Genomic DNA, 21233 nt, shown 5'->3' on the forward strand with positions numbered 1-21233 from the left:
CAAAAGCTATGGAAGTGAAGGAGCAATGCTTTTCAACTGTGGGATGGATGTAAGAAGGATGCTAATGGTAAAGATAAATGTTGGAATAGTGGGATAAAGCTGTGGGATCTTTAGGAACAGATCAAAGAAATATCTGTCATGATGCTGAGCCTGAGGCATGTAAGTTGTATGAAGGTCTTAAAGACTCTTTGGATACTGATTTATAGAATAATAGAATAGTTAGGGTTGGAAAGGACCTTAAGATCATCCAGTTTCATGTCCATGGGCAGGGACACCTCACACTAAACCATGTCACCCAAGGCTCTGTCCATCCTGGCCTTGAACACCACCAGGGTGTCTCAGCCTGTCTTCATATGGAATGTGCTCCAGTCCCCTGATTATCCTTGTAGCCCTCCTCTGGACTTCTTTCAGCAGTTCCATGTCCTTTTTATGTTGAGGACACCAGAACTGCACACAGTACTCCAGATGAGCAGAGTAGAGGAGCAGGATCACCTCCTTCAAACCTGCTGGTCACGCTCCTTTTGATGCAGCCCAGGATACAGTTGGCTTTCTGGGCTGCGAGTGCACACTGAATCCAGCTCATGTTCATTTTCTCATTGACCAACACCCCCAAGTCCTTCTCCGCAGGGCTGCTCTGAATCTCTTCTCTGCCCAACCTGCAGCTGTGCCTGGGATTGCTCCGACCCAGGTGTAGGACCTTGCACTTGGCATGGTTAAACTTCATGAGGTTGGCATCAGCCCACCTCACAAGCGTGTCAAGGTCCCTCTGGATGGCATTCCTTTCCTCCAGGGTATCAACCGAACCACACAGCTTGGGGTCATCGGCAAACTTGCTGAGGGCGCACTCAATCCCACTGTCCATGTCAGCAACAAAGATGTTGAACAAGACCGGTCCCAACACCGATCCCTGAGGGACACCACTCGTTACTGGTCCCCAGCTGGACATTGAGCCATTGACCACAACTCTTTGTGTGCAACCATCCAACCAGTTCTTTATCCACCAAGTGGTCCACCCATCAAATTGATGTCTCTCCAATTTAGAGACAAGGATGTCGTGTGGGACAGTGTCGAGCGCTTTACACAAGTCCAGGTAGATGACATCAACTGCTCTACCCCTGTCCATCAGTTCTGTAGCCCCATCATAGAAGGCCACCCAATTGGTCAGGCAGGATTTCCCCTTAGTGAAGCCATGCTGGCTGTCACCAAGCACCTTGTTGTTTTTCATGTGCCTTAGCATGCCTTCCAGCAGAATTTGCTCCAAGATTTTGCCAGGCACAGAGGTGAGACTGACTGGTCTGTAATTCCCCGGGTCATCCATTTTCCCCTTTCTTGAAAATGGGGGTTATATTTCCCTTTTTCCAGTCGTTGGGAACTTCACCTGACTGCCACGATTTTTCAAATATGATGGCCAGTGGCTTAGCAGCTTTGTTCACCAGCTCCTTCAGGACCTGCGGATGGATTTCATCAGGTCCCATGGACTTGTGCACATTCGGGTTCTTAAGATGGTCTCGAACCAGATCCTCTCCTACAGTGGGCCCAAGGTCTTCATTCTCACAGTCCCTTCATTTGCCTTCCAAGGCTTGGGTGGTGTAGATTTTATAATTTATTATAAATGGTATAAAGTTGTGCATTAAGATTAGCTAAATCTTTTGGTTCTAAAGGGCTGTAGTTAGCAATAAATGGAATTTCCTATTCCAGGAAATAATTATATTTCTACCCTAGGTCTTGTCTCTGCCTTGGTATTCTTTACCTAGGTTTACATATGGAAAACAGGACATGCAGGATCTTAATCTCTTTAAGTGCCACTGTTAGCTAATTGCATCTCTGGGGATTTACTTGCCTATTTACCTCTGTTTGAATGATCTAAGTGGGTCTGTATGACCTTGTATTTGAGCGAGTTCTCTGTATTACCTTCTGTATGTGAGTTAGAGATTGGCCCTTCCAGTATTTTGCTGTTGATGCTGTTGATTCATTATTCCCCTGGCTGATGGGCTGGCCACGAAGACAGAAAACCACTGACAAGATCAGCAAGAGCAAATCTGACTCAGTGTAAGCTACTAAATGACTAGAATTTGTTGACCTATTTAATGTCTGCCGTGTTCCCATGTCTGCAAATGAAGGTCACTTGAGGTGCATGCAATTACAGTGGCAGGAGTAAATCTGCACCTTTCTGTAATTTTTGTGAATACTGTTGACAAAAGGAAAGCAAGCAACATACTGGCAGTGACTGAGATACTCTTTTAAACTTTGATCCTACAGAATATTCTTTATAGACTGAGTGCTTCTACTCATGGTATATTAACAGTTTTTATTTTGGTTTTCATCTGTTCTCTGTGATGCTTTTTCTCAAATACTTCTGCTGCTGTTCAGAATACTAACTGAGCCACATAATTGTCAGACGTACATCAGCTGTGCAATTGCTGTAAAAGGATTGTAGTCGTTTTGAAATGTAGCCTGCATGCAAAATCAGTGTTCCTTTGCAGTGGATGTTGGGAAAGAAAATAAAAACACTGTGAAGGGATGGATGCTTTTTTTTCTAATTATACCTTTGCTATAGAAATGTTTCAGTTTAAATTCAAATATTTATTTTATTCTACTTAGTAAGCGTAACTTTACATTCTATTTTAAAAGTTTTGGTTTTTTGAAAAAACCAATGTGGCCATGTTAACTTATTTCATGAACAAAAGGTGAAATGCACTGCTAGTAGTCACTGCTTTTCTCATGTATCTAAACGTGTTTCAGATGCATAGAGAATGTAACAGAAGATAAAGTTATCTGTTTAATACTAGAATCTCCATTGAGTTTTTTAATGCAGAACCCTCAGTTGTAGAGTTCAACTATCAAAACAATAAAATTTCAGTATGTTGGGGGGGGATGTTGTTTTTTGTTTTGTTTTTCATCAGAAATCTGTTTTGTAGTATCTTTCTTGTGACAAATGTAGCTTGGAGTCAATTGTGAAAGCAGTAATTTGTCTTTTCTTTCAGAGAACTGGAAAACTTGAGGTATCAGTACTGCTGAGGAAATACCTAATAACAAATGTATTGTGGGGAGGGGAAGAATTTTGTTTCTGTTATTATTTTCTTTGCAGAGTGGTTTAAAAAAATTAGTATGATCTGAGCGAGTTCCACGCAGCTAATTGAGACCATATCAATTGAGAGCAGTTGAGAGTGTTTATTATGAAATTGCTAAAAATATATCCCGTCCTTTGTGTCCCTAAGAGATGATATTCTGATGCGTGTGTTTTCACAGGACCTGTTGTTCAGTGTGTGCGCTCTCAATATCATCTCCACCATTGTCTGTGCTTTGGCAACAGCAATGTGTTGCATGCAGATGGTTTCTTCTGATCTTCTGCAAATGGTGAGTATGTTTCAGTGACAACACAGGCTATTGTCCAACATGACATATTGTCCTTATCTGTGTATACTCATTTATACCTGCTGTTTGCTTATAAACGTTAGCCTATTTGTGTGTCTTTGTGTAGTGTTGGAACATGTGTGTACATGGGTGTATTTTTTATTTGCATGCATTTATGTAAATGTAGCATACATATGTGTGAATGCAGTGTGAATAGCTGCTGTGTTTAAAATGTTTACATATAATATTAGGGATTTGCAATCAGGAGTTTGCAATTGGGAGTATGTTATTTCTGTTAACAAGGTTATCAACAAGGTGGATCTATATTCATGTTAAATTTTCCATCTTTACATTTTTATTAGCTTCAGTTTCCACACTATCCAGAGCAATTACTTAGCTTTGCGATACTATTTTTTGCTACTTTTCTGGTATGAGAACTGTGAGTTCAGAATTGGGATTTCCACAGCCCTGTGCCAATAGCAGTGTTTTCATAAGGAAAACATGTTCAAGCTTCAGAGTAGCAATTATGTTTAAAACCAAAGAGAAAAGGATCATTAGTCTTCTGCATAGCCAGCTGCATTACAGGATACTGTCTTGTTTTGGTTGGACAAGGTTTTCTACCCCAAAAAAAGCACTGTGATTCTTCAGATTTGAATGTAATGTTGAAACAAAAAAGAAAAAATTAAAATCCTTGTATTTTGCAGGCCAGGTATATTGTTTCTGACCCAGCTCTATTATTGCCTAATGTAGGAAATTATTCTTTGCTTTATAAGATAGGGCAAGCACACAAACCTAGTACTAGTCATTTGTAAGTTGTTTATATTTTAAAAGTTTGCATAGATAGTATATTGGCCCAACAAGTTAGCTGCAAATCGTTTACACAACAAAGTGTCCTTTCTAGACAAGTGTTCCAGTCACCGCCTTACAAACTCAGAGAATATCTTCCTCTGTGATCTGGTGTTTCCTTCACATAGTAGAGGATAAAATAAATTAGGTACATACATCCGCATAATACCTACAAATGGTACGTAAATGCATTTTGTTGTATAGCACTCTGTGTAGTCACATTGTGTGTGCTTGTAGAGACTTGTAAAGAGTGCTCCTTAAATAACTTTGGTTTGGATGTCGAGCAGAATTGACAAAAATAATCCCGGCTGATGATAAATTGTACTTTAAACATTAAAGGATTTTTGTCACATTAAGGATATTTTTTCCATACACTCTCACCCCATGATATTTACTGCTAGAATGCTTATTGAAGACATTTTTCACCTTGCAGTCATCATAGGGAGATGAAGTGAGCATCACGCCTGCAAAGATTTGTCTGTCTAGCATAACAATGGTCCAGAAATGTAACCATATATACTCCAGGAATCTTAACCTGCACCTAATTTTATGGTACTTATCAGTGTAAGAGGAATAAATGTGTAGGTGACAGTGAACCAAGAATGATATTAAAGTGCTTCTGATGGGTATGTGCAAGAAGCAGTCATTTCAATAGGAATTCAAATACCCTAAAAGCATGTAATTTTTCTCTTCCTACTTCATTTTTCACTTCTTTCCCAAATTCTTTCCTTACCACCTGGTGATGATGCCATTATGTCAGCTTGTTTTTGCTTCCTATGCTTTGTGCTTCCAGCTTTATGTCTTCTTGCGTAGTTGTCGTTCTCCCACCCTTTCAGCTCCACTGACAAGAATTTTCTTCCCTCTCCCCAGAAGAAGGGAATTGCATCTTTCTGCTCAATCCCAGTCTTTACTGTTTATCCCTAAGTTTTTCTCTTTCTTTTTTCAGGTTGCCAGATTCCTACCAGGCCTAAGTGAGCGTAACTTCCCTGGGGCTACGCTGACTTAGACCAGCTGAAGATCTCTTTTTCTTTCAACTATTTTCAGTCTATTGTCCCTTAATCTCCATTGTCCCATGATCTGCAGTTCCTTTCTGCTTTGCTGCACCTAGAAATCTGTTTTGCTTTCTTTATTCTTGCTTATTAATGCTTGATTTGTGCTTTTTCCTTCTGTTTTTCACTGAAGTATGTATGCATCTTCTCGTAGCAGGGTTGTACCATGCTGAAAGTTTAAGACTGCAAATGAAAAGATTTTAGTTATTGTGCTGATTCTTTTCCTCTGTTGTTGGAGTATTCGAAAGCTGCATAGGCTCTCTTACAGGAAGAGGAGGCATAAAAGTGTAATTCCTAGACAGCAAAAGTATAATGCAATAGGGAGATCCTCCTGGGACATCATTTGTCATCAGTTTTGTGATTCATGTGCTGTATTATATGTTCTTGTCTCAGAAATTACTCAGTTTGAATAGTGTTTTTTTTTTATTATTATTTTCAAATTTCAAATAAGTTCATGTTTTCTTCTGCCGTGAATCTGTTCTTTGTGATTCAGCTTTTATTGCCTAGCAACATAGAGCTGGTGCATAATACGGTCTCAAGAAAATATGCAACAATGGTTTATTAGTATCTGGTTTCTTGCTAACTCTTGCATACAGTGGGTATCTGATTCCTACAAGCAATATGACAGTATTTTATTGGAAACTGCTACCTTCTGATGTACCAGTCTTTTATAAGAATGTGCTGGAAAATATAAACACAAGCTGTTCACTAGTAAGCACAGATTAAAATTTCCAGTGAATTTGAAGGGAGCTTTTTGGTTCAAAATAATCTCACCAAACAAACATTTGGTTTCAAGCATTAAGGAAAAAATGCTGCAAAATAATAAAAACTATTTTTGTGTTATATTTTAGTTTCCTTCAGTTTTTAATTTTGTATTGTCATATAGAACGCAAAAACATTTTCCTAGGTTGTTCCTCTTTTGACTGTTTCAGAAAGTACCCCCAGTTTTTCACCTCACTTTAACCTTTCTCATGCTGTTAAGTGTTCACAGTTGCTCAGGGGAAAAAAAAAAGGGGGAGAGGAAAGAAAAAGGAATGAAAACCCTACCAATTTTACCAAAGCTGCAAGAGAGATAAAGATTGAAAGAGCAGTTGTTATATGTTTTACTAATTTAGACAGTTTAAGGCTGCAGTCCATTACAGGGCTTCCCAGGATTGTTCTTTCTGTGTACACACCCCTCCAGCAGATGTATGTGAATCAAATCAGATTGTATCAAGGTTCTGTAATGTGAAGAAACATCTCTTAATAACCAAGCTGTCATTTCCATGATCTTTTATTTGTTGCCTAAGGCAGTTTCAGTTTGCATTTTGTCTGATGAATGGCTACTGCAAAAATTCACCATTTTCTTCAAAAGGTAGCTGTCTGAATTAAAGAAATACAAGAAATTATGCCCACTGTGGCCAAGCTTAAGCATTAAGTATACCTATTCCAGTCCTTCTTCCACTCCATATGTTTATACAATTCTTATCCTAGAACTACGGGCACCGATATCATTCAGTGTATTCTGGTTTTGTCACCATTGCTGTTAGAAATTGCACTTCATGTGATTTGATATCTAAACCAATCTGCTATTTTGTAAAGGAAATAAGGTAATAATGGTGCTTCCAAGCTGTAACATGTAATTACTGTTTTCATCACCCATAATGATAATTCAGCATGTCATTAACTTAATATGCTGTAGTTAATATTTCTACTCAAATATTTTAAATAAAAAACAACGATAGTGTACTCTGCATGAGGATAGTATCTTGCCGGCATTGTTTAACCTCTTATCTAGGTGAAATAGTAATAAAACCCCCCCCTTTAGTATGCAACTTCACAGTAACTGAGAATTGATCTTAAGTTATTACATAGTTTTTTATTATTTAACATGCTTATATAAAAACCTAAATGTTATTTTTTTTGGCACGAAGCTCACTTAAAGGTACTGTAAAGCCCAGGTGATAATTCTTTTAGAGAAATGCATTGCAAATGATGTACATCCATAAAATCATCCTAAAGTTACTTTTATGATTGTTACTTTATATGATTGGATACCTTAGTTTGTTTACCTTAGATTGTTACCTTACATGATTGGATCAATATTCCCCTCACAAATATTATTCCACCATAAACAAAAAGGTAAAATAGAAACCTTGGTGAAGGAAAGCTTTTGCCATTTTTAGAAAATGTACCATTTTCCATTTTATTGGTAGAATAAGAGTATTTAATAATTAATACTATTTAAAATACAGTCAGTACTTCAGGAAAGGTGTTGTGTCACAGACCAGTCCTTCTGAGACTACAGAGCTAATGGCTTGTGATGGTCATAGAAACAACGGCTGGAAACAGTGGAGGAGAAAACCTGAGACTGTTTGCCTTATCAAAATATCTTCTGTGTTGCAAGCTAAGAAAATTGGGGCTGTTCAGCCTGGAGAAGAGAAGGCTGTGTGGAGACCTCATAGCAGCCTTCCAGTATCTGAAGGGGGCCTACAAGGATGCTGGAGAGGGACTCTTTATCAGGGACTGTAGCAATAGGACAAGGGGTAATGGGTTCCAACTTTAACAAGGGAGATTTAGGTTGGTTATAAGGAAGTTCTTTACTGTGAGAGTGGTGAGGCATTGGAACAGGCTGTCCAAAGAAGCTGTGAACTGCTGTGAAGCTGTGAACTGCATCCCTGCTGGCAGTGTTGAAGGCCAGGTTGGGCAGGACCTTGAGAAACTTAGTCTAGCAGGAGGTGTCTCTGCCCATGGCAGGGGGGTTGGAACTACATGATCTTAAGGCCCTTTCCAACCCATTCTATGCTTCTAATTTCCGCTTAAGATCAGGGACACATTAGAAGAGTCAGCCATAATCCTTCTGTTCTTGTAGGCAATTAGTATCTATATTTCCCTCGAGGAGATACTGGTACAGGTGGTTTAGAAAAGGAAAAAAGCAACCAGTCCAGGATGAGGACAGTTAATTGAAGACAGAATTACAGACCCAAGTATATTGAAGAGATTTTACTATAGATGACATGGTAGTTATTTAACTGTATGCAATTGAAAGTTTTTATTTCCCATTCCCAGGAATTAGCAGTGCTTTATAAATGACTTACAGATGCTAGGAAGAAGGACTTAGCACCTTGTATTATATTGGGTAGGTGTTTCATTAGGGAGTTATAATTCTTATTTGCTGTTTCTTCAGTTCCTGGAGACTTCTCTGTCAGCTTTTATTTGAATATACTTAAAATATTCAGAACATAAATAGTAAACTGCAATCATTCTGGTCACTTCAGTGAACAACTTGCTTGTGATGCCATGGCTAACTTCTATATTAATTTCAGGTCCAAGAAGTAGGTACAAAACTGCAGCATTTTACAGATTTCTTGTTCACCCTGCTGCAACCAGATAGCATGTTTTATTCTTCCCCCATAACTGCAAACCAAGTAACAAATTGAGTAGTCCTCAGTATGAAATAAAGATGAGGGCTGTTTGAATCAGGCTGTTAAATGCTGTCAAGTTAGGTGTGTCTAATTAAAACATACAACATTTTGTGTGCAATGTGTGCTCTATGTAGCAGCCCATTTATCACATGCAGTCATCTATGTATAATGCCTATGAGGTACATTCCACAGATGACAAGAAGACAAACATCCTTTAGTCCAAGGATGAGAAAAAACCTGCATGTTTGAATGCCAAGCTTCAACATAAAGTTGACTATTTCCTAGAAGAAGAGCATGAATTCTAGATCTGTCTTTCATTGCCTGTTAGATTTGTGAAAGCTCCCAGCATCCAACAGCTCCAGGTGGTCAACTGAAACATTTGAGTATTTGGGATTTCCAAAGCCAGGGGATCTCTATTTACATTTTGTAAATATATTCAGAATATCTATTGATAGCTATAAAGTTATGCAGACTTTCAACACTGTTGGCTATTTACAGTGTTTACCAGTGGTGCTTTTTGCTGTTTATCCTCATCTGCAGCCATTTTCTATTAAAGCAGGAGACCTGCTTTGTGAGTTGTTCCAGAATGACCTTGAATACAACTTCATCTTGTTTATACTTGAAACCAAACAGGCCACCTCCATTTTCACTTCAGGAGTTATTGTTGTTGCCTATCCTATTTGCCATCAGCTTTTTGAAACTGATTATTTAGTAACAACTGCCTTTAAGTACCAAAAATATATGTTTCCTTGCGAAAGCATACGTCAGTGCTCCTCCACCTAGTCCAGGTTTGTGAGCTGTTTGCTTTTTCCTACCTATGGCCTTTGTATTAAGTCTTTGCTGAGCCCATGCCAGCTTTCACCATTTGGGAGTAACCCTTAAAGATTTTTAAAATACATTTTACTATAGGAAGAATTAACTTTTGCAGCGTATTAGAGATTAGTAGATAGGGTAGTGTGGAATAAGCTGTGGTTTAACTCCCACTTGGTAGCTTTCCAACTGTTTTATCAAGGATGTCTGTTCTTTGTGATAATCCCTTATATTTGCTATTGTTTAATTTCCTACTAGTCTTCCTCTTACAGCCTTTTCACTTTAATTTCTGTGCCTTCCAGCAGGATGATATCACACAGGTAAACATGTTGTTTATAAACATGTACATGTTTCATGTCTGTTTTGCCACTCGTTTTCAGCATTGGTCACACAGAGTTCATTGCCGTTATTTGTATTCATAGTTAAGGCTCTTAAAAGGGATGTAAGTAATACTGCTGTTAAACTGAAATGCATCTAAGTATCAGGTCTTTTCCCTCTTGACCTCTTGTATTCTACCCTGTGTAATACCTTTTCCTTCTGTTACACCCCACAAAATGTACACTGATAGTTCACTCACTGTAAAAGTGTTATGGGTTTAATTGCTGCCCTCTGAGGAGCGTTGAGTGTTGCTTCCTCTATATGGCTGAATGAAACAAGCTCCACAAAACTCAAGAACTGAAGAGATGGAGGTGCATGTTCTCTGGTGCAAACCAAAGCTTGCATTGCATGTCAGTACATGGATATAGTCTGGGAGAAGGGAAAGAAAGTTGTAAAAGAAAATGGTTTCATTTCCAGGCAGTAAAAATGACCCAAATTATCAATTCTACTAGGAAATGAGTGTAATCTTGAGTTTGCTGGAATCAAGTAGGGTACAAAATGTGAGCTAGAGCATACAGATATTTGTCTTCATTGTGATAATTTTTTAGACAGTTTCTAGGTCACTATAAAGTTGAAGTTTGTCTTTCTTCCTTTTTTCCTAAAAGATTCTTCAACGTATTTGGGATGGTAGCAGGCTGATGGTTGCTTAGCGTAGAGGTTTGGTGTTTGCCAGTTAATGTAATGTTACAGTTTGGAAAATGGTTGTTGAAAGATGAGGCGAGGTTAGAAAAAATGACTGCAAAAATGTAGTTTTATTCTATAAGACAAACCTATAGAAACGTCTGATAGCACTCAGGTTAACAGCATCATATCTCACATGAAAGAGTGTCCTTAACAGCATCAGACATTTTATGTAACAAAAAGTAAATCATGTATATATCATGTCTTTTATACCTGTGCCATCAGTAAATTACAGTGGCTCATTGGTTATCTCTAAGATACAATGATATCGCATGTTATCATAGAATGGTTTGGATTGGAAGGGAACTTAAAGCGCATTCAGTTCCAGCCCCCTGCCATGAGCAAGGGACCCTTTCCACTAGACCAGGCTGCTCAAAGCCCTGTCCAACCTGGCCTTAAACACTTCCAGGAATGGGGCAGCCACACCTTCTCTGGGCAACCTGTGCCAGTGCCTCACCACCCTCATAATAAAGATTTTTTTCCTGATGTGTAATCTAAATCTACCCTTGTTCAGTTTAAAACCATTCCCCCTTGTCTTATCACTACATGCCCTTGTAAAAAGTCCCTCTCCAGATTTCTTGTAGGCCCCTTTAGGTATTGGAAGACTGTTATAAGATCTTCCCTGAGCCTTCTCCAGGCTGAACAAGCCCAACTCTGCAGATCTATGCAGAAGGGGTTCTTTGTTTAATAGTTACTTGTGAAAGCATCTCTAGCGAGCGATTTTCACAAACAATTGAAATTGGTCCTCCTTACCTTCTGTTGTGTTGCATTATTACAGCTTTGATCTTTGAAACAACATACATAGAATGAGTTTCATAGAATTAAGATGTCACTCAACTTTTTAAATACCTAAGACCAATATAATTTCTATGGCAATGTAAATTCAGCATAACTGCACCAAGTTAAATTTGAAAAAGTGAAAAAATATTAAACTGTCATATTGAAAATAAAGGTAATTTACTTTATATCTGCTGGATCTGCTAAGCATAAGCATTTTCCTTTTCACTGCTTCTTGAATCTTTATCATGGATTTAACCAAACGATAATGTAATGAGACAACAGCACAAAGACATATCTTTTTCAAGTGTAAAAAACCAAATGTGCCTTCAGCAGATTTTCTTAGCACATCTGTTTTAAAAGGCAGAAGCTAAAACCAAATCATCTACTGATCCAAGAAAAGCAATATGACACCAGAAACTTGTCTAGAGAAGAAATAATTCTTCTGTGGTTTTAGGTTTTTGATCCTCTTTTATCCATGGGGACTATATAAAGCCAGGTCAAGGTGGTGGGGTTCCGTGTGTTCTGCAGAATGGTCCATCTTGAAGTAGTTTAAACCTTTGCTAGAAAAGTTGTTAATCTGAGTGTTTCTGATACTGAAGTGTAAGAATGATTTTTTTTATATCACTGTTTTTGATATCACTGCTATGCTAGAAGCTGTGATAGGTTAGGTTCCTGTCACAAATGTTGACAGCAGTTCTCAGTATTACTTTTATTATTCAGCATATTTTCTTTTTCATTTTGAGATGTTTCTATGGAGTAAATTGCTTTCTTACTTTCATACCTGTATTTAAAACCTTTATATCTCATTTAAGTTTGCAATGTCGATATCACCAAACCACAAATGGCTATTATTTTATGTTACAATAATAATAAAGAATAGTTATAAATGGCCTCTTGTTTAGAAGTGAAAAATAGGTGGAATATTTGTAGTGGTCCTGTTCAAAATTTAGAGAATATGCAGTAGCTTGTTTCTGCTTTCGTTTATTTGGGGGTTTTGAGGGGGCTTTTTTTTTTTCTCTATAAGCACAAGGCATCTCAGGTTGGAAACAAAAGCATGTGAGTAGTTACTTTAGATGTATCTTTTGTTCATCAGTTACTCAGTTATTAAAATGTAGCCGATTACTGCTGTAATAAAATTACATTATAAGGTAGAAATATTTCTTGAAAAGCTATTTAATTTTAAATGGCTACGCTCTGCATCCTGAGAGTGCCTGACTTTGAGGCACAAGCCTCTCTGTAACTTTAGTAAAACCTTGAGTTGTATTTTGGCAATTTGATTCACACTTCTCATTGATCTCAAGTATTCTTACGCTTCCAGAAGTGTTTGTTTCATTTCAGTATGGATATTAATGATACTGGATATTGGTCAGGGTTGCTAATACTGACCTTTTATTAAATTGTTTATTATTGGTGTTGATGTTTCTACTATCTGAAGGAACTCGACCTGTTCATTTTCAGTTTCTGCCACAGAGGCCACATTCTACCCATCCTGACTGTATGACTCCGCATGGAACTATCTTGCATCAAACCTTGGATTTTGATGAGTTCATACCGCCAATTCCACCTCCACCCTACTACCCACCAGAATATACCTGCACACCAGTGATAGAGGCACAGAGGTGATTGTTTTTTCCCTGTAGTTACAGTCATTGCATAGTTCTGAGATGCAGAATGTGAAGCCGTTTCAAAGAACATGAAGCCAAGTAAATCCTTCACTTAGACTAAGTGCTTCTTTTCCAGAGAGATTACATACATTTTTTACATACATTTTTTTGAAACTTACTAGGATGTACCTGGAAATATTTGTGTTGAGGCACCACTGTAATAGAGAAAGGAGTGAACTTAGCAAAGACAAAGATAACAATATCTGAACTTAAAGCAGAGATCAGCTTTGATCAGAGATCCTGTCGCAGCTGTTAATGTTATACACCTGAAGTTGAATACGTGATTTAATTTTCTAAGGAAATCATTGGCGTTAATGTGTATTAATGTGGAGTAGTGAAGGACTTGAAGGACTGCAAAACGGGCTGATGGAAACAGCTGGTATCCAAAATGAAATAGAATTTTTAAGGCTACAGATTTTTGAATGAAGCCCTGTGAATGAGGGCTTCATTTTGATTATCTGTTAAATTTCTTCAGTGTTATTATTTGTGGTATATTGGCTTTGAATTCAGAGATCACCACATCACTGCTGTAGGTGGTAGTTCACCAAATAAATCCAATGCCATTTCTTAATTATTAACCTTGCTGGTTTCTGTTTTTAAACAGAGGTCTCCATTTGGATTTCCCTCATTCCCCATTCAGTGCTTTATATGCAGTAACCATTAACAGCCCAGGAATGATGTATCCAGCTGAGCTGCCCCCCCCTTATGAGGCAGTGATTGGAGAGACACCTGCCAGTCAGGTAAGGAAAGCCAAAGGAAATTCTTTACATAGTCTTCACATTTTCATGATCCAAAGCAATTTTACATAAATTTGAGATCTGAGATAATGTAGGAGTTAATTGTACTTTGGGAGAACAAACATTAGAATATTGTTATGTTCTTTAAGCACATTTTTCACACCATTCTTTTTGAAAGGGTTTAATTAACAAATTTTACTGAATGTGTATTCCCCTTATGGTCTTGTGCATGTTTGGGCAAATCTTAATGAATAGTAATATTTCAGCTGAATCTGTTTGTTATGTGATATTGAACAGTCAGAAACTTAGAAGACTGGATTGGCACCACTGAAGCGCAGTGGTTTTCCTTACTTGAAAAGGATAATGGTATTTTAAAATGAGATTACACTTCTAAATTTCTACAAGGAATAAGAAATCTTGATTAGGAAGCAGGTTTATTTTCTTAAAAACACCTCCAAATGTAAAATATTTTTTATTTCAACTGCTGATGACAGTGGATTTGCCTCAATTTAATATACTACTGCTGGTTGGAGCCCAGTACAACAGTGTAGGTTTAATAAAGAAAAAAACAACTGTGTGTCTTGTGACATGTAATGCTAACAATTTCTGTACGTTTGGGTATGTGTGTATATAGCATAGAGCTCATGGGACATTTGGTTTTGCTCTGCATGTGATCTGAGCCAAGATAATGACAAATTCCTGTTTTAAATGCTAAGTATAGATAGGACATGTACTTGAAAGTTCTGAACAAAAATCTCTAAATAATCTCAGACTAACAAAGTTAAAAATACACATTTGCAGTGCCCCGCTTATGTCAGCTTTCACATCCTATTCTGGAAAAGGACTGGGAGCATCTGATAATAGTTTAGGTTCTTATTAATGGTATGCTCTAGTCTTGACAGGGTGCCATGAACTCGGTGCCAAATGTGTGCTTTAGTAGTTGTAAGCCTCCATAAGGAGGCCTCTATCAGGCACCAAAGTCCTGGAAACCGATTCCTGCTTCAGTGTTACATTCCCTGATAAGAAAACATACATGGTGAAGGTTTGAATGATAAAAGCATAAGGATGTGTTCTTCTTATGAAATAGCAACTAGTAATTCTGTATCTACTGCTTATGCTTTTGCCTCTTACAATTCTTAATAGCTTCTGCTGTCTGTGGCAGAAAGTTACTCCTGAGAGCATATAACACCTTGATTCTGAACTTTGAGCAAGGACACAGGATGCTTCAAGTATTTACATTACACTTTTTTGTCTTATTTTTTACTATGGTGTCAACTGAACTGAAACTAGAATTACAACTTAGCCACACGTTCAGCTAAAGCGAATTTGAGCAAAGTTTTGCATGACTTGGGATAATTGAGTCAGCTGTCACTAATAGCAAAATACTTATATTGCTTTTAGAAACTAATTTTTCACAGGCATCAATAAAAACTCAAGGAGTCAAACATTCTAGATAATGCTTATCAGCTGGTAATAGAGCACTGTGCAAGTGTGTGTTCAGGTTGCCAAATTGCACCCAAATTGCAGACAAGAGTACTTTGCATTTCCCCAAAATATGAAATTGAGAAGCTTGCTAGGGATTTTGTTTGTGCTGGGGGAAAGGGAAACAAAAAAGAAGGAACTGTGTGCTTTTTACTGTTATACTCAATAATGTTATTAAGGTAATTAAGACAGGTGTCTGAGGGGAAAAAAAAAAAGAATGTTGAGGTGCACAGTCCCTGGCAAAAATGCAATTAAAGACCTCCAAGATGTGCCCAACTTTGCAGCTTCTGTGACTGACGAGTCCTTGCCTTGTATCATACCCTCCACTGACCACCACAATAAACAGGCCAAACACTGCAGTACTTTGATTTGTTTGGCTGTAAGGCAGTTAATTGGTATAAACTCCTTGGGAGTGAAATTCTTTTCTGAACAGCAAAATTGGAGTTTTCGAGGCCGTCTGTTTCCTAAAAACTTTTTTAGACAAGTTTCATCCTTCTTCCTTTGCAGTAACTCAGAGGAACCTGCAAGCCCTGAAGGAGCCAAGTTCTTTCAGTTATTAAAAGAAAAAAATTGGCAAAAGCGATATGAATTATACCTTGTCTGGGGGAACTGAAGGATCATAACTGTGATAAGAATTCATTTGTGGTATGAAGTAAGGTTTAGAAAAGTGTCTATGCTTAAGCAGAAAATCACTTTGAGCATTCTTGTACTTGGGAATTATACTTTGCATGAGCGTCAACCTCCAGCAGCACAACAGCACCAGCAGGTAACAAAAATACAGTTTAACAAGACAAGATATAATAGCAAAGTCATGCTCTTGCAGGAAGAGCGTGAATTTTACTGAGTACATGTACTCACTGTTGTTTTTTGGCATCTGGGATGTCAGTGCCTTACCTATTCATCTCCGGCCACCGGGGCTCCAGAAGCGTTTGTCCTAATTACAAGTGAAAATTACTGCTGATTTTTAATTTCTAAATGCTGATAATTATATAGTTTCTTACCAGGGGTAGTTTATATATGCCTGATGGTTGCTGGTTCAGAAGCTTGTAGGGGCAAGAGAACAACAGGTGCTGAAGTGTAGTATTTTGGCAATACTTGCTGAAGCCTGCACAGTGACTTTGTAGCCATTTACTTTTCTTGACAACAAAATCCTGAATGTATTTTTTTGCAGTCAGTGTCCCAGTCAGTCTGTAAGTGGAGGAGTGGAGCCAAAGTCTAAGACAGTTTTAGGTCTACAAGAGGAACAAAATGAGTCTTAAATTCTTATGTGATGCAAATGCTCCCATATAGCATGGCATTAAGCTACAGTATAATAGGAACTGAAATAACTAGATTGATAAATCTTGTCAAATTTTCAGGCTTTGCAATGGAAATCATTGCAGAGATTTAGAAGTGCTTCTAGGCTATGACATTAGGTAATAATGTCATAATTGAAAAAACTTACTGATCATCAGGCAATAGGGTTTGTTTGTTTTTAAGTGAATTGAGGCCCTTAGAGTTTTATAAAATTACATCAAATTAGAGTCAATATTTCACACATTTCATGGTCAGCAAATATCAGTGCTAATTTAAGTGGTTGCAGCTAAGTAAAAATGCTGTTATCATCTGTACTGATTAGGAATTCCCATTATATGACTATGGAAAAAGTGGTTTTCACACGGTTTTCTATGCAAAGTGTTAACTAAGGTAAAGAAAAGGCAAGAGCAAACAGATCAGGGTTCTGGGTGAATTGAACCACTAACTTTATAAGACTTACCAGCCTGTAGGCGTCCCAGGCTTGTTTCCTGCTGATAGCTTAGTGACTGTCTTTACTGGCTTTATGTCCAATTATGTGCAAGTCAATGAGGTTTTGTTACGGGTTCCTGCACAGCCTAGGGTATGAAAGCATGTGCCACTCCTATATGAACCAAAACTCTGGACTAACTAAACACTGTTCATGTTACTTCCTACAATTAAAACCATGGTTCTGCTTCTCCCAAGCAAGAGGGTTAACTGATTCCAAATACATAGAAATATATTCAGCAATTATTCTTTTGAAGGGAGAAAGAACAAAGGAAGAAAACAGAATGCTTAACACATTGATAAGTGTGTGGCTTATGTTTTACAAAATACAGCTAAATACTGAAAAAAGTAGAAGAAATCAAAATTCAAATTATATCCCTGATTTCTTCTGCATGCACAAAATCTTGAAGTCTCTTGTTTTCCCACTGTTAAGGATGCTAGCTATCAAAGAAGCACTTAAGAGATAAATCTTAAAGATTATGAGTGCTTTTCTGTATGTGGCGGATTTTATAGAGGGGGGAGCATTCACAGTCTTCCATTTGGTCTCAAGAAGCAATTTCTGTGTGTGTGAATTTGTACCACCTATTTGTCATGTTGTTTTGGTAGTGAGGTTTGGTTTTGATTGTTTGGGTTTCTTTTTATTTCCAGCAATTGTAAGTAGAGAAAACTAGAATTGAGTATAGTCTGCAGTATATGAGCAAGCATCCAGAAGTTAAGCTGAGAGACTGTGTCCTTTAATTCATATAGTAGCAAGTCACCTCCAAGATTATTATCTTATTTATGCAGCCTCATGTCTTTAGGTATGTCACTGCAGAGTTTTCAGCCTCTGTAGGAACCTCTGATTGAGGTAGAGCCTGTGAAGGGATGTGATGGGTGGTGGCTGAGCTTGTGCATCCCTCTAAATTCCACAGGATGTGAAAGACTGATACAGATCTCATTGCATGGAGGAGAGTGCTGAGAACAGTTCCTCTCTGTAATTTCCCTCAAACATGTATCCTTACCCTAGGGGAGCTGAAGGACTATCGGTACTAACACCTAACTGCAAAGTAAAATAGTTTTGTCTCCCACCCGTGTTGGAATACACCTTAGGTCCATAGTGTGCTCTGTACTAGCTGTGTTCCAAAAAGATGTACTGGTAGTTGCTCAGTGGCTTGTGTCACATGAGCTTAGTTGTCTTACTCCCAGGTCAAAAAGAAATCCGTCCATGCTGTAATTGTTCCCTTTGTCAAACTACGCAGAGGGGGGGCAAAAAAAAGGGTCATGAAGATTGAACTGTTGTAATCTAGAGGTGTTTGTGTAATAGGGAACTAAGGCATGTAAGCACAATGTGTGTGTTTCTTCTGCCTGTAAAATAGAGTGGGGTTTTTGAGAGGGCTGCAATATTTTGATTTCAGGAATTGCTAAGCCAGCTTTTTTCACAAGCCTTAGGTTTGCTTTATACGCTGAGCAATAATGTTGTTTCAGATTTTCTAGATCGAAGCTACAGATGGTTCTTTTTCACTAGTACAGTTTTGCCAAACTAAGCCAAACTCAGCCTTGCATGTAGCTCATTTCACAGGTCGTAGGCCTTTTTATAGTTACCAGACAATGTCACTACAGCTGCCAGATGACTGGGAGAATGCAGGTGGTCAGAAACTGTTTCAGCACAAATATTCAGCAGATACTTTCCTGTCAATGATTAAGAATTTATGAAACCACATAGATTTAAAAAGAACTCCTCGATTTTTAAAAAGAAACAAACCCCCTCAAAACATATAATTTCTTCCACAGGATGATAAGATTTTTTCCAGCAATAAAGAACATTTGAGAACGTTTCTTACTTTTCCTGTTAGCTCGCAGCCGTTCCACAGTTAGTTCCCAGGAGTGGTCTGCAACTTGAATGACACCACTTTTTTTTTTTCTTTTTCTTTAACCACAGATGTGATATTCTGCTTCCATAAAGAAAGATCCTTTAAGAAATTCCCAATTTCCAAGCAAATTGTTTAAAAACATGAATGACTGCTTTTGCTTCCCAGTCCTCTTATCAAACTATTGCTGTGTTGAAGTATGCCTGGTACTCTTCTTTGTTTACAGTTGTATTTGTTGACCCTTAGACTTCACTTTTAAAAAACAAATTTGTATCAGAAGTTCCCTGATCCCAGTAAGCTATGGATAGGTAGATGTAGAAGAAAATTAATTAGCACAATAAGCTCTGAATGTATGTATGTGTATATATGTGCATTAATCTACGCTGCCATGTGCAATGGAAGCTCTTCCTTAATAGCGTCAGAGTAATACTGTCACGTTCAGTTTTTTTAGACAGCCAGTTACAGATTGAACTCCCAAGTCATTCACAGAGGTGACTGGTGGTTATTTCTAGGTCGTGTCAGCAACCATAATAAGCTTTCACTAGGTAATTGTGGCCCTGGAGACAGAAGCAGATAAGATGTTTTCTGCTAAAGATGGTATCAATCTCATTCCTTTTGACTTCTTACATGTTTCTCACGTATTGTTACCAGCTATTTATTGGAACCATTTTTTAAACAATCATGATCCCAAAGAATTGCTAAAAATCCAGTGAGGTTGGCAATAAGAGGAAATCTAAAGTCTGCTAAAATCAATGGAAAGATTTCCTAAATTTCAGGTGTTTGTGGATCAAGTCTTTCCAGTAGGACTGATTCTCTGCTGTGTTCACGTGATTCTCAAAAGTGAAGGGAAGTTACCCACTTAAATCCAACCTTTCTGGAAAAAAAAAAGATGAGTCCTAGTATTATCTCTCTTCAGCAATCTGATGGGCTGGAGAGCATCCTGCATTGTCCACCCTTGGTGGCAATGGTGATGTGTGGCATAAAAATACTTTAGGTGTTAACATCTCAGCAAATAACTAAGGAAAATACTGCTCTTGTGCTTGGTTTTATAGTTTCTGCTTTTCTCTATCCTATTTGAGGATGATAAAGTGTGGGAAAACTGTGTAATATGGGAAATGCAGATTGTTTGTAATAAAACCATTAGTTTTAAACATTGCAGCTGTTAAGCTTTGTAATGTGGGCCTGCAGCCCCAGCTGCCTATGAACTCACAATGAATTCAGCTTGTAGATTCTGGAAAAAGTAAGAATTGCTTTAAGCATGTTTCTTTACCCTGTATTTGTTCTTAATATGAAGACAGTGTAAAATACTGTATTTTTAAATAGCGTTCAGTCTGAATTAGCAGCTTTAGGTAGTAGTTATTTCACATTATCAGATGTGTTCTTAAGGTTGTCGGCACTATATACTTGGTTGTGGTAAATTGCAGATTAATGTGCTGTTTCAATGACCAATTTTCATTTAGGTCACTGGTACTGATCAGCAAGTATCAGAGTCAAGCTTGGGTGAGAGGAACGTGACCGTGGACTTCAGTGCACAAGGTGATAATAGCATTGTCTTTGTCTACTTGAGAAAGATGTAGTAGGGGTTTTGAGTGGACTTTTCCTTCTTTTCTGCCCTTCCCCATGGGTAAAGAAGGATTTGCTTTCAGATCGTTCACAGTCATCAACTGATGTGGCTGGAAATGCAAAGGAGAGTTCTGCTCAACAGAGCACGCTTTGTGCAGCCCTTTGAGGCAGATGCAGCAACTGTTGCTTCTCTTTGAAGAGTAACACACATAACTGGCAGTTTGCTTCTCATGGGCAGCAACCATGCGTGCCTTCCTGATAGTCCATGTGCCTTTTCCATGTAGTAATTTCCTGCACAGCTTCCAGAAGCCTGAATAAGAAGCTTGCTGACTAAAGTGTAGATGTTGTGAATGCAAGTAGATGAGTAGCAGCACAGTAAGTTACTAGAATGGGCCTCCTTACCGTGTCTGCTGCTATGGAGGGCTTTTGAAACGTTACAGCCTCAGTGGATCCTGAGATGTTAAGCAGTTTGTATGAAATAAGTATTTTAGTAAAACTTCCATTAAATACTTTTTCCGTATCCCATTTGCGTTGTATTGATGAATAGTCTGGGAGGTGTTCTCAGTTAGAGCGCTTATGGGCAGAGAGGTGACGACAGAGTGGTCCAAGAAACAGAAACAGTCCTCTCTCACCTAGCATCCAGAATGAGACTGATAGCCTAACAGATTAGTGAGGAGCTACTCTTCCTACACACACAGGGAATCTGTTCTGTGAAGTAGGATTTTAGTTTCCAGGGCCACCTGTGGCCACCTTTAACTCCTGCTAAATAGTAATTTACATTTTTAAAAGGCCCTGCTGTCTGACAGCTGCAATGGAGTGTGGCACTGAAGGTGACTGGTTTTTAAGCGCTGCTGTT

The 21233-nt window shown here is 38.2% G+C and overlaps 1 protein-coding gene across 2 annotated transcripts in view; it reads left to right on the forward strand.

The window, feature by feature from the left end:
* The window catches only part of ENTREP2 (endosomal transmembrane epsin interactor 2), a 109377-nt gene that overhangs the window by 78752 nt on the left and 9392 nt on the right, over window positions 1-21233 (forward strand). Inside the window, exons 5-9 of one of the 2 annotated variants that reach the window (XM_061447117.1) lie at window positions 3250-3357; window positions 9766-9783; window positions 12761-12921; window positions 13571-13706; window positions 20275-20350. In XM_061447117.1, the coding sequence (XP_061303101.1) occupies window positions 3250-3357; window positions 9766-9783; window positions 12761-12921; window positions 13571-13706; window positions 20275-20350 (499 nt within the window). The remainder of the gene's footprint in view (window positions 1-3249; window positions 3358-9765; window positions 9784-12760; window positions 12922-13570; window positions 13707-20274; window positions 20351-21233) is intronic. The other variant, XM_061447118.1, reaches the window with a different exon arrangement.

Source organism: Pezoporus flaviventris, unplaced genomic scaffold (genome assembly GCF_033815535.1).
Source record: "Pezoporus flaviventris isolate CSIRO_AGI_PZ_B2104156 unplaced genomic scaffold, CSIRO_AGI_Pfla_v1 ptg000006l, whole genome shotgun sequence".
In the NCBI taxonomy this organism is placed as follows: domain Eukaryota; kingdom Metazoa; phylum Chordata; class Aves; order Psittaciformes; family Psittacidae; genus Pezoporus; species Pezoporus flaviventris.